At 36.9% G+C, this 17900-nt stretch overlaps 1 protein-coding gene across 2 annotated transcripts in view; it reads left to right on the top strand.

Annotated features, from left to right (window-relative positions):
* The first annotated feature begins 9023 nt into the window (after window positions 1–9023).
* The window catches only part of cfap46 (cilia and flagella associated protein 46), a 50898-nt gene continuing 42021 nt past the window's right edge, over window positions 9024–17900 (top strand). The window contains exons 1-13 of one of the 2 annotated variants that reach the window (XM_077582488.1): window positions 9024–9102; window positions 9648–9757; window positions 10093–10149; window positions 10227–10345; window positions 10455–10586; window positions 10719–10783; window positions 11435–11599; window positions 12125–12248; window positions 14518–14612; window positions 14965–15090; window positions 16867–16966; window positions 17258–17356; window positions 17687–17877. In XM_077582488.1, coding sequence (XP_077438614.1) covers window positions 10101–10149; window positions 10227–10345; window positions 10455–10586; window positions 10719–10783; window positions 11435–11599; window positions 12125–12248; window positions 14518–14612; window positions 14965–15090; window positions 16867–16966; window positions 17258–17356; window positions 17687–17877 — 1265 coding nt within the window. In that variant the 5' untranslated portion in view covers window positions 9024–9102; window positions 9648–9757; window positions 10093–10100. Of the gene's footprint in view, window positions 9103–9647; window positions 9758–10089; window positions 10150–10226; window positions 10346–10454; window positions 10587–10718; window positions 10784–11434; window positions 11600–12124; window positions 12249–14517; window positions 14613–14964; window positions 15091–16866; window positions 16967–17257; window positions 17357–17686; window positions 17878–17900 lie in introns of both variants that reach the window. The other variant, XM_077582487.1, reaches the window with a different exon arrangement.

Below are 17900 nucleotides of genomic sequence, written 5' to 3'. Positions count from 1 at the left end.
GCAACCAGCATGTACCTTCAATGGACAGATACTTTTCCAGGAGGGAGCCCACGAGCAGCTGAAAATTATTTGCAGCCTCCTTGAGAGATGTCATCGAAAGCCGCACTCCCTTTTCATTCTACCTGAGCTTTCCTCTTTTATTCTTTTTCTGGCATGCTCATATTAAACTGTGCTGAGTGTTTGCTGACACCAGCACCTTGAGCACACGGGAGAAGGATGCAAAACATACTCACATGAATAGATAAATAAATAAATGAAACATGTTTTAATAATGTGTCCCCGTGCCTCTTGGGTTTTACATGCTCGCTGTAAGGATGACTTTGAACTAGAGGAAAGGATATGATCATTTGGGGAGGTGCTCCTTAAAGGCTGCAGTGCAACCCATTTGAAAAGCAACACACCATAAAATTCTTTCATATATTCTTCTTTCTTGCTCTGTTCATTTCCTGCAACATCCTTATCTCTCGTGCCTTCCTGTAAACATGTTTTCTTCCGACCGTTGGCTCATTCATGTCTTCCTATCTTGTTCTTTCTCGCTTTTGTTGCCTTTCCTTGTTTTATCCACATATGCCCACATATACCCAGAATAGCTTGGATTATCGGGTAGATGGAGAATGTAGGCATGCATAGCTTGTACTATGTACTTGTACTTGTATGTGACATCTGTATGGCAATTTCATCCTTTTTCAAATGAATCCAAAAGTTCTATCTTTTGGTGGGAAACTCAAGAGTAAGAAGTATTCAGCCCAGCCAGTAAGTAAGTAAGTGTAGTTTTTCACATTGGCATTTTCAGCACTTAAAATTGCACACGTCATTAAAATTAGAGCATAATTTCCTAGTACCATTTGATAATAATAATAATAAGAATAATAATTTTATTTATATAGCACCTTTCAAGCAAAAACAAACAAATACAATACAAACACATAAAAAACAATATGCAATATGTTAAAACAGTTAGACATAAGAAGATTTAAAAAAAAAAAAAAAAAGAACAAACATACAAATATACTAATACAATAAAAGTCAAAAAATGTAATCAGCAAAAATGCACGAAGAACCTCTCGCTGTTCAACATTCAACAAAGAAATGGTGAGTCATTTTGCGAGAACAGAATTAATTGGAGCGTCCATTCGTCTATGTTAGGTTTGTTTGATGTTAGGTGCATTACTGGATATAATAATTTTGTGATAATGCTTGACTTTGTGTCACTGTCCTTGCTCTCTTCCACTGACAGGAACCTATTGGGGTTAGTAGCAATCGGGGTTAGCCGCCTCAAGTCATTAGCTTTCAGCAAACATTGGAGAAGTCACTAGCTTTCACTGCGCATGTGTGAGTCCTACTTTACTGGAACATAACTGATGAATGACAACGCATTTGTAATTAGTTTTTTTTTTTTTTTTGCTGATTTTCAACATGTTTGGGTAATGTGACCCATGATTTTTCTTTTTTTTTTGGGGGGGGGGGGGGGGGGATATCCGGTACAATCAGTGTTGTGGGTGTAACGACTAAGTGTTCAGCAATTTCCATAACAGAATATGGACAATCAAAACAGGTTAGCTAAGAAGAAGTGGGACACAGAGGACTGAAGAAAGTAGACAGGTGGCAGCTCTGATAGTTTAAAGTTGAGTATTTTCAAATCAAATGTGTGCTGTATCGTTCTCAAGGATTTCAAAAACATTTGCAATTCTAAAAAAAAAAAAAAAAAAATCCACATTTCCATGATTTGAAGCCAGTCTTTGCTATCAGTGAATCACACTTCTTTGGTGTTTTTGCATTCATTACCAGCTTACACGTAGTGGGTGTCTCAGAAGTCTGGAATGGAGAAAACATTGATCAAAAGTAGGCAAGCTTATGCACATAAAACAGGACTTGCGTGTGAAAGCGAGGATATGGCCCTTAGTGCACACAGTGTTTTAAAAAAAACTTTTATATTATGTAAAATTTACTCTAGTTTGGGTCTTTTGAGTGTCCATCCATCAAACCATCAAAGAACCAAGAACTGTGTAACATTTGTGAGCTATCTGTTTCTAAATATGTATATGTATATATATATATATATATATATATATATATATATATATATATATATATATATATCCAACCATCCACACATTTATACATAATATGTAACTTGAAATGAATTTTAAACAGACTAGAGGGGAGGAAAAGCCTACATTGAATTGGGTGTAATTACTTTCACATGAATGACACTTCTCTTTACAGTAGCTTGACCCCGACTACAAACAGCCACTGATCTGATATTGAACCCGCGGATAAATTATAAACCCTACCTTATCCAGCGGCGTAGTTCAAATAGTTTCAAGCAATTAACTCTTTCAGTAATGTGAAGGAACTTTTTCTTTTAATTATACAGTATGTAGCTAGATGTGGAAGTTTAGTTCTTGTCGCAGAATAATTTTCCCCCCGCTGTTTCATGCTCATAATTAGTGGTAAAAATATTTGCACAAATTATTTATTGCACATTTTAGAGATTAGTTACTGTTGTGTTGTATTTATGCACAGTAAATCATGTGCAGATTGAGTGCTTGAACATTGTGTTGTATCGTAACATATTCGCAATTTGCGAAAAACAGTGTCTCTATTATGCGCCAAAGGTTAACTTATAACTTTTGTCATATATGCAGGGTTTTTAATCATATAACAAATTGATTAATCTGGCATTTCTTGACAATATAACTAAGAGAAACAGTCCAGTAAGGACTGTGAGAGGGGATATTGTTAGGTCAATCGATCGCATTGATGAGACTAATGTGCTTGCTATTTGGCAAAGTTTTGTGATCGACTTTTGAAAAACAAGTTGGTATGGCTTCTCATTAGTGTTAACGTTAAAATTTGTCTTGGATTCAAGCAGATATTCTTATTACCATTTGGTCAGGAATACACATTCCTTAAACAAAGTATTAAGAAGGTCGGGGAATATTGAATATAAAGCTGATGAAGAATGTTTGATAGTAGTAGGTAGTAGCAGTGAAGGGAATTTCGTCTCTTTTGGCTCCCAAGTGGCTTCTCAATTTTGTGTTGCTTGAATTAATTTATTCTTAAATTATATTTAAAATGAATGACTAAATAAATACATTACGTATTTCAAATATGCATTATTTATTTGTTTTACTTTATTAATTCACATTGTCAGAGTGCTACACAAAAATCAACTTTAATCCAAAATAAAAAAAGGTGTATTATTTTTGCATATTGTTAAACTATTGTAGAAGCACCTACAATCTACAATGTATATTTTCTCTTTGCTTTTTTGTTAATTTTGTTTTGTATAAATATATATAAGTATAAATTTGTCAAGCAGATTATGTGACAATGCCGCAATTTTCTTCCTTCCTCATGTTTTCCTTTTTCCTATCTAAGAAATTCAGGGCATTAATTACCAAACCGCCAGGTTTCCCGTTCTGTCTCCCTCTGTTGGTCCTTTTTATTTTTCATGTTTCTTGGACAGGTTGAACTTTTGACTGAGAAGACAAATTCCTTGTGTGTATTTACAAACTTGGACAATAAAGATGATTCGGATTCGGATTTAGTTCTCATGCCTCTCGCACGTTTGTTCACAGCGGGTTCTCTTGCTTGTGTTTTCTCCTCTAACTGAAGTAATGGTTGACGAGTATGTATATGTCTAAGGCAGGTTGTTTGTGTAGCCTGCTCCATATGAAATTAAAGTTTTACAAAGTCTCCACTATGCCCCCAAACTATCTGTTTAAAATATGTGCAAATTTGAATCCAGATTTTTTTGTCTTTTATTTTTACACCTTACACTCTAAAAACAGTTGGGTCAAAAGTAACCCAATTATGGGTCAAAAATGGACCGATCCACTTTAAGGGTCAATTTGAACCAATTTTCTGGGTTGTTTTATACAAAATGACCTAATTTGTTTTTACCCAAGTAAAGGATCTGACCAATATTTAATGAGTTGTTTTACGCTGAAAGACCCATTTCTTGACTCAAAATTGGGTCAAATCGACCCAAGTAGAGGATCGGTCCATTTTTTACCCAACTGTTTTTAGAGCATAGCTGAATTTAGCCCACTCTCTTGTCCAGGGGTGTTTAGAGGGAGCACCAGAGGTAGGGCAGCAGAAGCCTCCTCTCGTTGCAATTTTTTTTTTTTAGATTGAGAGGCATCAAGTTGGCACGCCACTACTTTTGTCTCTCCCTTGCTCCAGTTTTTGTGGCCACTGTGTAGGGTGTCTGCAGCTTTGAGTGCCTGTAACCTCCTCTTTTCCCCTTCTGCTTAGTGTGGACACACATTCTGCCGCATAACTTGGTTTTAAATGGGATAATAGTTGAGAAAAACCAACAAGGCTCCCATCATTCGCTTGAAAGAGCAAGCTCTAGGAAGCGGATCGTTTGCAACTGACATGTTACAATTATATAGACAGTTTTATAAGATAATCCTTTGTTGATCGCCAGAGGGCAATTTCCTGTGTTGCAGCAGTATGGGGTAAAGCATCAGCAGAAAAATTAAAAAAAAAAAAAAAAAAAAAAACATCAGAAAAGTCAGAGCATGTGTACAAAATGGCTCATGTCTATTGGGCCCAACTGGTTACGCTGTCATTGGAGCTGATGGATACCGCTGGCTTGTTTGCCAACGGGCATGGATGTTGGATTTGATGGCACCCTGGAAGCCTACTTAGCACTAGCTGACATGTTTCCACATCTCTTAAGATGAGCCTTTTAAACAGTATGAAATGATGTGGTGTACTACATTCAATGCATAAATTGTACTCAAATTAGGGAAATTATTGAAATAACTATTATATTTTCAATGGGGGAACACAGTGGTTAGCACGTTAAGTGCTAACGTCAAGTTTGCATGTTCTTGCGTAGATCTTCTCTCTGTACAAATGGCTTGCTCTGACATTCCAAAAACATGCTTGTTAGGCTAACTGAATACTGATCTAAATTGTCTAAAAGGTCGGAAAGTGAATTTGAATCGTTATTTGTCTATATGCAGCCTGTGATTGACTGTTGACCAGTCCATTGTTTACTGTTTACCATGCCTGGCTGAATTTCTGAAGTCCTTTCGGCATCAATACATACGAGACACAAATATAAGAAGTAAGCTACTATTAGTAAATTGCTGTGCATTAGTGTACATAGTGTTTCTGATGAACACTTTTCTCTCGTGCAGTTTAAAAACATTTTCACAAGTAGGATATCTTCCGCTGAATCTAAAATGTATCTTCTATGCTAACGATTTGTTGTTGCCATGGTAAGTGATTTATTTTTAATCACATTCCTTACTGGTCATCAGTCACCATGAAATAAACAATTGTATGGAGAGAAGATAATGAATATGTTAAATTAAACAGCAACGTTGCATTATTGTGTGGTCTATTTGACAAACTCAGATGGCTTCTGCATGATAATAAAGTCAAGATTCCATTAAGATTGCTTGGACTGTCATTTGTATTGATTGACAGTGTTGACACACTCCAATGCCACCACGCCAAAATTGTTCTCTCAGCATCAGAAAGGCCGCAAATCAGTTATGATTAGCCACACTATGGTTGCCCTGCTGGCAGCCATCAATAAGCCACTTAACAGACACCCACTGGGTGAATCTCTGCCTCGCGTCTTCTGCTGCCTGACATTGTGTTAGTGCACATCGATCATCATAACGAATATCATTCATGTTCAATTAATTACAGGTCGGTCCAAGTCTCTGCACAGTGACAGAATTTGTACGTTTCTGCCTTAATTTCCTCTACGTCACAATTGATTTTAAATAAAACAGTAAACATCTGACTAAAGTATACACTTTGAGCGGGCATTTTTTAGGTTTCATAATATAATTCAGCATTTAGGGTTTGATATGCGATTGTGAGCAAATTTGTGATTAATTCTGATTGAAAATTGCACTCAACTGACAACCCTACTTGAGACATTTTTTCAATACCAATCTTGTATTTCACTCCTTGTTCCCAGCTTGCCTCCTTTCCCATGCACCCTGCGATCCTACTCACTTCAAATGCCCTGTCAAACCTGACTCAACTCTCAAATCTGCTTCACCGACCAGCAACCCCCCCCCAAAAAAAAAAATTGATATATATACACACACACATATATATATATATATATATATATATATATATATATATATATATATATATATATATATATATAGATTAGGTTTCATAAATTGGAGTCTGATCCATAATTAATAGCTACTACAAATTCTGTGTACAAATCATTACAAACAATGTTACATTTCTCATATTGAGCAATAAAATCCTTGGGCCACTTCGCATGGTGCAAGGATGAAAAGATGAATGATTGGCAAAAGTAGGTCAGCCAGCACCTAGGAAGAGACAGGCATTGAATATAGAACTATTCTTGATATTCCCTTCTCTTTTTAAATAATTTGGCTTTTGTCTCTACTGAAGATTTAGCTTCATCTTACAAAATCTGAAAGAATTGGCGAGCAGAGTGTTGTTTCTGATTCTAGTCGCAGAGTTTAGACAAGACACAATATTCATACGTGTGGACCTCAATGGGGTTAGATGCCACGGACTTCCGACTTCCGTAAATCACACACTCACGCCTTTTTCTGCGACACAAAGGGCTCGTCCCAACATTCGCACCCCCAAAATAGATGAATGGTTCAACATAACCAATTTTTAAACAAATGTTGAGAGAAGCCCGATAGCAAAGCCCATTGAAAGCTACTTTCTTTTTAAATGTTGTTTTAAGTATTGCTTTTAAGCATGTTCTGCTTTTGCAGAGTATTTGTTCTTATGAATCATGAATTGACAATAGATGTTGTTTTGGCTAGAGTCAGAGAGAAGAGCATTTTGTTTTTCTTAGACACATAATATGACTTGCCTGTATGAAGACAAGGACTATATGCTCTATATGAGATAGAAGAAGACGATGTACTGTAATTACTATTTGGCTGATACCATTCTTGCATGTGTACAAACCATTCATTTATTAATGAGGGCTTGGCAGGTAATCAATGATTTAGCTGATCCCGCTGATTCACTATCATAGGGTAGGAATATAGAATTTAATACATTTAGACATTTAAGTGATGGGGAAAGTGAACCCACCATAGGGGTCAGATAATGCAAAAGTGGTTATTTGACTTGCTTTCTACATTGCTACATTATGGATGAGTTCTGCACATTGGATATATGTAGTTAATTTGCAATGCTTATAAAAGAAACATATTTGTTTCTTTTCTAAACCAGGCCCATTGAATTATATTTAGTAACACTGTGGAAAAACACTGTAGAAATCCATCTTGTATGCAAAGCTCTTATCGTACCAGCACGCTCTTTTTTTTTTATATATATATATTTTTCCCCCCACGTAACAGATTCATAGCTACATTTCAGCGTTAATTGCTACTATAATTGCTTCAGAGTGGTATAAATTACAGTTTTGTTCTGCTAATTAAAATGCATAATAACAATGAGAACCCCTGCAGTGAAACACAGTAGCAGCAGGTTCCTGGCGGCTTGCTTCAGTTTATATCGGGGAAGTAATTAATGAGTATTAGTAGCATATGAAATGGTGCATTATTTGTATTTGTTTTCTATCTTGGTTGTTATTTGTTTGTTTTCCAGACGTCTTGCTTTGTCTGTATAAGTCATTCGTCTTGTGCTTTATGAGGCACCATTTGTAAACCAGTCCATGCACGCTGAAAATAAAAGGAACATTTTGTCATTTATCTTCCAGCATAAAAACTGATGTGAATTTTGAGAATCACTTTTCTGCACATTTATAACAGCATTTGCCATTTTAAATAATTACATCCAAATATTTTTGTCTTTCTCAGTCGCTTTGGTAGATTTCTCAGATCAGAGTTTATGTTCTCAAAACTATTTTTTCAATCTTCACATTATTGTGTCACTTGTGCACATAAAAAAAAGAAGCAGTTTCTCATTTCTGTTGAATTGTCTCACACTCCACAACATTTTATAGTTCATCATATACATCTTTACATGCAAAATGGCTGAACAAGTTGTCATAATATGTTAAATCAAGCAATAAGAAACCAATTTTCTCCTCCTATGCCTTAATACGCCATTAGAGTACACTGTTATATTGACAACATGACTAAACAATTTGTCTGTGTTATCCTTACACAATGATACAAAGACTTGTCCTGATGGAACCGACATGTTCAGTAACACAAATATCTGAGCAATGTAGGTTACCAAAGATTTTGAGAAATAAAACATATTTTTGCATGGGAACTATGATTGTTTTGCTATTTGTAAAGATTGTTTTGAGAAATGCACATATTGTTTTGCAATTTTCAATTCTGATCTGAGAAATGTACCAAATCGACTAAATGTTAAATGTACATTTAGAAATAAAAGTTTAATCTAAATGATAAACATATTACATTATATAACATATACACATGAAATCCTTCTCAATCAACACCTCTGGGCTTCTGTTAATGTGTGGTGGTGTTTTTTTGTCATCAACCAACACCCCCACCCCAGACTGTATTTTGCCATTTTGTTGTGTTTTGCCATAAGAGGGACGTTTTGGGATGGAAAGTGTTTACCCCTTCAGCCAATCACAGAGCGGGGGGCGTGTCGCTGAAGGCAGGCGCAGACAGAAGAGTTGGGGTTCAGCCATGGGAGGAGTCTGTTTTGAATTGTTTGTTTACAAACAGAAATGGTCAAAACTTAAGACCCCGGCTTTTAATATACGATTGCTAAATCTAAATGATATTTTTCTAAGTGGTACAACAAACCTTAAATCCTAAATTTGATTCTTAAATATATCAGTGAGGCTTTGCTGTGTCGCTATGCTGAAGCCCATTTAGCTTCTTTGTAGTGTAGATATTGATCAATTATGCTGCAGAACAGGTGTATGCTTGCGCCATAATGAGTGATGGGAACACATATTTTTCCATTTTAAAAAGCCTAATCATCATGATTTCGGACCATCTGTGTGGGGCGGACTGAGCGGCTAATTGTTTTTCCAAGCTAGAACCAGCCCTGCTCATAATTGATATTACTGAGACCATTAACATCCACCAATATTGACAATTATACACAAAATTTCAGACTCAGGAGGATTCACTGGTTGCCAAGGAAAAGGAACTTGCAGTACGCCTAAATTTATTACCAATTAAAAAACAGTGAGGTGGAAATTGCTGTGTACAGATTAGATAAGATCCTATGTTTGAAGTAATTCACGACGATAACAATTGCATCATCTCTTCATAAAATATTGAGCTAAATTGAATGCGTACGCCATAATTAATTTGTTCTAAAAACCTCCACTGACATACTTACTTCTACTTTTTAATCTAGGCACATCAAATGCCATCAATCCAGCATAGCCCTTGAAACGCTTCCCCGTAACATAACCTTTAGGATATAGCTTTTTATTTCACATAGGCCATATCACATTTTTAAATCGTATTCCAAAATCTTAACAATCTCTACACATTCGGTAAAATTAATATAATTATTTATTAATTTGTCTCCAGGCAGAACTACAGTATCACTAGCCAGCTTGATAGATAGATAGATAGATAGATAGATAGATAGATGGATAGATGAATAGTAAGAAAGAAAGAACGAAAGTAAAATAATAATATTTCAATTGAGGAATTTGACATATTTTTGTCTCTCTTTGCTTACCGTAGGGAAAACATTGCGACTCTGTTGCTAAGCAACACACACAGACTAGCCATCGACGCAAAACTGAGGAAAAACTCCTAGCAGAAGATTTTCCTGCTTTAATTCTACTACACAGGTATTTAAATATTTTACGTGTGGTGAACTAACTAGTTAGACGAAGTCGTTTTCGTAACATTCACTAAAATCGCAGTGTGCTATTTTTTTTAAATGTTGACTAAGCAACGAAAGGATAAATGGTAAAGAAGTGACGCGAGCAGGTGTCTTTCAAGTCATTAAATTAGCTTGGAAAAGTCGTTAATGGACGTCATTTCAAGTTCAATAGCCTCATATATATTCTTTGTTGTGGTAAATAAAGTCACAAGTAGTTATTGAGAGAACAGAGAAAATACTTGTTTCTTCAGTTTGAGAGTCGGTTTATTTCTGCTGTTTTTGTGCATCCTCTGCAAGCAGACGCGAAAATGGACCTGGATGTCCTCCAGTACTTGGCCAAGGCCAAGAAGAAACAAGGTGTGTGATCCTGCAGGCTCAGTTACTGTTGAAGTACATTATGGAAATTGTATTGCACAGTTTTGTTTTGTGTACAGACACCGGAGCTTTGCAGTCAGCCTTCAATGAATTGGAAGAGATGACAGAAGCTGACTCAGGAGGGACACTCAGCTTTGACCAACATATGTACATCTCCTGTGCAGAAGTAGCTTTGGAGGTAGAGACTTGTCTTGACTTGAATGTGCCTGCAGATTCACATTTCAGGTGCATGTTTATTAGAAAACTGATAAATATATGTAAACAATAATTTTGTTTTTTTGTTTTAGCTGGGTTGTTTGGAGATAACGGCAGCCTGTCTAAAGAAGTTCTTCGATGGCAATCCACCATCTGATCAATATCTATGTCGAGCCTTGCTCTGTCAGAGCCAGTTGAAGGTTCCCCCGCCCACAGGGAGCATGGTGAGTACAGTAAATTAGGCACAAGCAACTAAATGGCATTTCGGGAGATTTCAGTTGAATCATTATACAGTATTTTTGGTGTGATGAGTTCTCATTTGACCTCATTTATTGTGTGTTTTTGTTTTGTTTTAGGGAGACTTTAAAGAGAATGTACAATATTTTCTTAAAGCAATGGAGATTTCAAAGCGAGACACCAGGTAAGTTATCCACAATAAACGATACCGTCTGTAGAAAGTGTACAATGCAGTCCATGGGTGTGTGTAGTTAAGTCTGATTTTCCACTACATGAATGTTTGAATGGCAAACAATGAATAATTAAATGATACCTACTTACTTGCCATGACCACTTATTCACATTTGGCTCATCTGTACCATGTTGTTTTAATTCAAACGGCTGTGTGGAGGTCTTTGATATATATTCCTGGTGTTTCACTGTAAAAGATGTTTGGATGTCAACAATTCCTCTTTGCTAATAAACGCGAGATGTGTCAAGAAAAGGGTCAAATGAGCAAACCCTCAATTAGCACCTAAGGGTATATGGATGTTAAACCCAGCCCAGACAAGTACACAATATACTCTCTGGTGGATAAATTAGTAGCACTAAAGTAGTCTATTTAGAATTAACACATATTTACTTTTTACACATCAAATCATTTCTCTACTATGGCTCATTAGACAAATAGTTTCAATTCTACTGTTTTGCTTTTCACTTTACTTGGGCTTTCAGACTCAAGTTCTGAATAGCATTGTACCAAGAAGATTATATATATATATGTGTATATGTGTGTGTAGGGAATATTTTAATAAATGCATTCTTCTTTGTTGTGCTTGTGGTTTGCTTCTGGCAGATCTCACTACCTTGTGTTCAATGCCTCAGTACTGTATCTCCAGACGGTGCGTCCTCTCCTGCAGCCAGGGCGGTGCTGTCACCTCATATCCTCCCTCAGGCAGGTGGTCAAAAGTCTGGAACTGGTGTCAGACAAGGACCACAGCTGGAGGGCAGAACTCATGATGCAAGTGGCACCCCATTGCACTCTTATGCTCATTCTGCATTCATAGGGATGCTATACAGAGCTAATTAAGCAGCATTCCGTGTGCTGCAACAGCTTTGTGGCTCCCCAATTAATTGGCTTGCTTTTCATCTAATAGAGGGAGGAAGTGCCCTGATGTAAGCTGTCTCATGTTCATGAAAACACCGCAGGTTCAAATGCTAATTTAGTTTTTGGTCACCAGGCACAATGTACAATGCGTGTACATTGCGGTGCGATGTGAGTGAATTTTAATTAGATTCACATTTGCTGACAGGATAGACGGTGTAGATGACATGTTTTTGTATTTCAGTCGGTTATACTGTATGACTAAATTTCATGTTCATCTGAAATCATGAAGCAGAACAATACAACTACCGTGAAGAGAAAACTGACAATAGAAGACAAATAAATTGTTTAATGTTATTTGTTAATCACATATGGATACACTGTGTTTTGGACTTGCAAACACTTTTCCAATAATGTCCATTCCTGTGTGCTTCTGTTCAGGTACCTAATTGACTCTCTTTTGGATGCTGGGAAAACAGATGATGCTGCAATTTATGCCAGACTTTCAGAGGAATTCATCAGAAAACACTGTCCACATCTTTACTCAAATGTCTTTCGTTTACAGGTAAGCAATATGTCTCCACAACAAAAATTAACAATACAAACTATATGGAAAAACAGCTTTGTAAGACAAAACATATTTAAATTTGATTAACTATTTTTGTCAAAATTTATTTTTCGGAACTGAAAATAGTGAATCATAAATATAAGCATTAAAACAAGTTTTTCTTAAATTATTGGTACCTCTGTTGAAAGAAAAATGGAAAAAATATAAAATTTTTAGAAACATAATAAAAAGGAACCAATCAAAGACATATATATCTTCAGAATTTTGGTTCGACGCATTATTAAAAAAAAACTGGATACTTTCAGTGAGACTTCTGCACTTCTCAGCAGGTATTTTTGGCCCACTCTTCATGAGCAAAGTACCGCTCCAGTTGTCTCAGGTTTGAAGGGTGCATTCTTCAGATGGAATGTTTCAGCTCCTTCCACAGATATTCAATAGGATTTAGGTCAGGCCTCATAGAGGGTTACTTCAAAATAGTCCAATGATTTGTTCTTTGCCACTCATGGGTGTTTTTAGCTGTGGTTTGGGTCATTATTCTGTTGTAAAACCCATGACTCGCGACTGAGGCCAAGCTTTTTGGCACTGGGTAACACATTTCTCTCTGGAATACCTTGATAATATTGAGATTTCAGTGTAACTTGTACTGATTCAAGACACCTTGTGTCGGATGTAGCAAAGTAGAGCCAGAACATAACAGAGCCTCCTCTAAATTTGACAGGATTCACATACAGTGTTCTTTTCTTGGTATGCTTCAATTTTGTAGAGCTGATGCCTCTTGCCTACTAAAAGTTCCAGTTTTGTCTTGGCTGTCCATAGGACACATATCAAAAAGTTTTGTGGCTTTTCAACATCCAGTTTGGCATTAAAAAAAAAAAAAATCAACAAGGCAAGGCAGCTATATCTATAAAGCGCATTTCATACACAAGGTACAGTACCTCAATGGGCTTCACATACTTAAAAGTACAATATTTAAAAGCATTTGCGCACAAAACAGTTAACCAGTTATTTGCCAAAAGAAATTCACTGAAAAAAAATCCTTAAATATCCTGGTTATTGGGGACACACATACACAAAAATAAGTCAATTAAAAAAATATGTTTTTATAAACCTGTGCCCTAAAGGCCAAACTGTGACAAAATACATTTTGGGTAAAAAAAATATGCTGAGTCATGTGGAATGTTGTTTTCAGAATATTTATCAGCAATTTCAAAAGACATTTTCACATCAGTTGGCAGCAAACAATGAATAGGCAAATACATTTGACTTAAAATATCAACACTTTGAACACTGTCAGGATTCGTCAGGTGTCCTTCTTGTAAGCTGCAAAACATGGATTGCATCTGCTCTGACCCTTTGCACAGAACAGACACCGACCGACCTCTCAGACACCGATATTCAACAAGGTCCATCACTTGTCTTAACAAATAAGTAAAGTTCAATGACTAATTTATTTACCAGTGCCATTCTTTGGTTACGCAAGACAAAAAGGCTTGCTCCAAGGCGTGCAATTGAATGGTTGGACACTACAGTTAAATTGTCAACGTTTCAAGTTGGCTTGAGGCAACACAGGATACGAATCCTACAGCTACTTTGTGCCTGCAAATTGACCTATTGAGTGAGTTTACCATGCAGAGAATGCTTACAGAGGCAACCCCTAATACGGACATAGTATCTATTTGGCACAGCTTGTTACTGAAAAATTAGTGCTTACATTTATTTATTTATTTATTTATGTATTATTTACAAAGTTACCTGAATATGTTCAGTAGACATTCATAAACCACAATATGACAACAACAAAAAAATCCTAACCTTTGACAATCTAACCAGAAATATGTTGTAAGCGAGGTGTGAAAAAAGTTGCATCTAGTGCATAATCCATTTATTTTGCTAACATAGGGGTACCAATAATTTTACCCATGTCTGTATAGCAATAGATTGGCCCATATCAACCTTTTGTTGATTCAGATTTTGTTCATCCAAGGCGGTGGTGTGCTAGACACCCATTGGTGTATGCACCACTCAATTTTGAAACATTGCAACATGAAAAAAAAAGTGTGAAAACCAACCACATCTGCAATCAATGACCCTTGTTTGTGGAAGTATTTATTACAGAATAGTAAGCCACATAATATTGATCCTGGCAGGAAAGTAATGGACACACACACACACACACACACACATACACACGTTCTTACGTTGCAATCTGATTTATAGCATATCTTAGAAAGCATTGCCAATTGTAACCACAGCCCTCTTGCCTTAGGTGTGGCACAACCTGTCAAAAAGAGAAATCCTCCTTAAAAAAAGTCGTCAGTCTACTACTTTAACTGTCATTTACAAAATGCTACAATTTAAAAGGTAAGGAACTTTGATATACTGTCCTGTATTTTTGTAATACTGTACTGCCGGTGCCAGTATTTAAAATGCATTTCTTGTTTAAGTGCTTTTTTTTTTAAAGTGTTTTGGAGCGTTAACTATGGCAATCAAAATGTTGACTTCACATTTTAATTTATGTTTTGATGTCAATTAAAGTTACCAATTTTCAATTGATACATTCTTAACCAATTATCTTGATGTATGACAGTATTATGATTTGTGCAGACTACCACCGTAAGCAATTTGACTCACAGTTTGTTACTTCTTTAACACACAAATAAAGTGTATATAAACTATTGATTTATTTGTTCAAACACTCTGCCGCTGCTTTTAGGTGGTTGGGAGAAATAAATGAGGAGGAACTTGCAAAAAAGGATTTGAATGAGCTTGAGGAGATTTTTAGTCTTCTGGGGGACTCCACAAAAGCTTCTCTTCGAGCACCCATCCCACCAGCTAACAGGTACGAAACCTTAAATTCTCTGATAAAATCCCATTTATACCATGTGGATTCCAGGCACATATTGAGGCAGATGTGGTACTTTACTGACTTTTGCACACATGTGCACATCACCTACTGGCTCAAACAGTTTTTCTGTGAAGTATTTATGTACATTTACTTCAATATTTGACATCTTGTATTTCTTAGGTCATAGTTGACAAACACACAAAAAAATTGCGTATCCTGTAGAAGTCATATTTCAAAAGTCTTTCTGTTTTGAACTGTAATGCCTTGGGTCTAACACATGGTGGCGCAAATGCCTCAAAAAGGGTTAAATAAGAAGCTCCAAGTAATAGTAGTGACTGTTTGTTAACGTATATCATGTTTGATTTGCATTGAGTACACAGTTAAATGTGGCACTGATAAATGGTAGGGTAGGTAAATTTCAGTTAACCGTTTAACAGCCAGCCCAGAGACCAACCATTACAACATTCTGTTTTTCATTTTATTAAATGTGTTAATGTATTCCTTGTCGCCCAGTTCCTCCTGGTTAGGCGCATTAACAGAGGTGGGTAGGGTATAGTAAAAAATTGTACTTAAGTAATAGTACTGCTACTTTAGCAAAAGCAAAAGCGCATAACTACTAAAATGGCTAAATGAGCATACAGTGCGAGAAAAAAAAAAACAAAATTTATAAAAATATATACAGTATATATTTTTATAGTTTGTACAGCTTCTCATAATGGGGTAGATGCCACAGACTTCCAACTTCCGGGTTCTACACATCAGCGCCATTTCCGGCCACTGCTGGCCGCGTTCCAACACTCGCACCCGCACCCCTGCGCCCCCCAACCGCGAGGGCGTCTCGGCTATCTGAAATGCTTCGGACACTGAGACAGACACTGAGACAGACACTACACACTCGCAGCCTCGTACCCATCGACGGGAACGCGCAACCGAGGGGCGGAAGCGCAAGTACTGGGACGCGGCCCACACGTCGCAAACCGGAAACGGAAACAAAGTTGATAAGTGAAAACCCGGAAGTCGGAAGTCCCGCCTCCTCCGTGGCATATAGTCCATTGGGATTTGGCTGTGTTCAGAATGAACCAATCACATTCAAACCCATGTTAAATAGGAGTACACACGCACACACCTGCCACCATTTAAAATATACCATTATTTCTCAAGTATAAACCACAAAAAAAAAACATCCAAAATGAAGCGGTTGGGGGGAGGGGGGTGTTGGAGAGAAAATTAATCACATGGTATGGTAATTGACTGACACTAAACATGTTCAAGCCACAGCAATCGACAAGAAAGCATAAATCATCATTCAGGCCATTGACTCAATCACCTTGCCTTGGTCGTGTGACATAAAGGGATTTTTATTTGAGTTTTCACCAGTGGTGTCATTGGGAAATGCTCTTGGATGCTAGAGGGGGAGCTAGTAGGAATGCTAAGAATCTAGGGTTCAAATCATCCCTCGCATCCTGCTTTCCTAGCATTTCTTTTTGTATTTGCCCCCCCTGAAGTATATGTGACATTATGGTGAAAAGGTGTATTCATTATTGCAGTAGACAAAGAGTTAGAATAATGGTTTTCATTATGTCAGAGCTTCTGGTGGCCCAGAATTTGGCAAAAGCTTCTACCTCCAGATTTGACACGCAGTACCCTACTATTTCTTGTCTTCACTCGCACATGGATATACAACCACCTGCTCATTTCTCATGGTTCAAATTACCGTTTAGTTGCGATTTAAATGGTATATTTCATATTATATTCTGTCTTGAATTTCAGAGTGTCCTTCCTGCTGGAGCTGGCTCTACTGGCTTTACAAGCAAAGAATCACAAAGTGGCTGCCAAATGCTTAAAAAAGCTAAAGTCAGGAGGGGAGATTGTGAGTGCCCAATGTAGTCCTAAAGCCTTCAAGCCATAGCAAGGCTGCATAGTAATCCCGTATATAACAGCCAGGCATTGAAAAGATACGCATACATACAGTATGTGCAGTATACACACTATTCTTAGCACAATGTTAATGGTGTATTTTTGAAGTGAAGGCAATAACAAGAAAAGTTAATGCCGTACATGCCCATATCGAATGTATAAATGGCTACTTGTGTTTCAAATGCAAAAAAATCATTTTCTCATTGCATTTAACACTGAACCTTGAATTGCTCTCTCCCTTTAGAATATCGGTGAACAAATAATAATGGAGTGTGTCAACTGTGAAATAAACCTACGGAAGAAAGAGACAAAGACGAATGACTATTCCAAATCCAGTGTGGAGGTGCTCCATCATCAGACACATCTCAGAACATATTATTAATCAAGCAGTAACATTAGTAGTTTGATCAGCAGTTCAAAGTTAATCGTTTCACTTTAGAATTAGTCAGCTATTTTTGTACTTAAACATGAGTTGAATTAATGGCTGTACTTTAAGTGAAATTGCTGTTCAAATTGAATTTTATGTTTATTAGTATCTTTATTATTGCATACATTATTAATACACTATTATCATATTATTAGATACACTATTATCATAAAGAACCAGATTTGGCTGACCTCATATCCCCATTTTTGAGAATAGCGCACTCAAAAGATTTTGTTTTTCTCCTAGGCCCGTCTAAAAGCGATAGAAAAGCTAAACCAGTGTCTGCAGGCTGCAGTTAGAGAGGGGGACCCTCAAGCTGTACAGGCGGTGTGTGCGACGCAGTGGAGTTTCTGTCTTCCACTCTTGCAGCATAATCTCCGCAGACACGTAAAGACACCTCTGTCGCGGGTGGCCCACGCACTAGAGGACATGCAATGGTAATCATTTTCATTGATTTTAT

Source organism: Vanacampus margaritifer, chromosome 12 (genome assembly GCF_051991255.1).
Source record: "Vanacampus margaritifer isolate UIUO_Vmar chromosome 12, RoL_Vmar_1.0, whole genome shotgun sequence".
Lineage (NCBI taxonomy): Eukaryota > Metazoa > Chordata > Actinopteri > Syngnathiformes > Syngnathidae > Vanacampus > Vanacampus margaritifer.
Note: the sequence above shows the minus strand (reverse complement) of the source record. Positions and strands in the feature narration are given on the sequence as shown.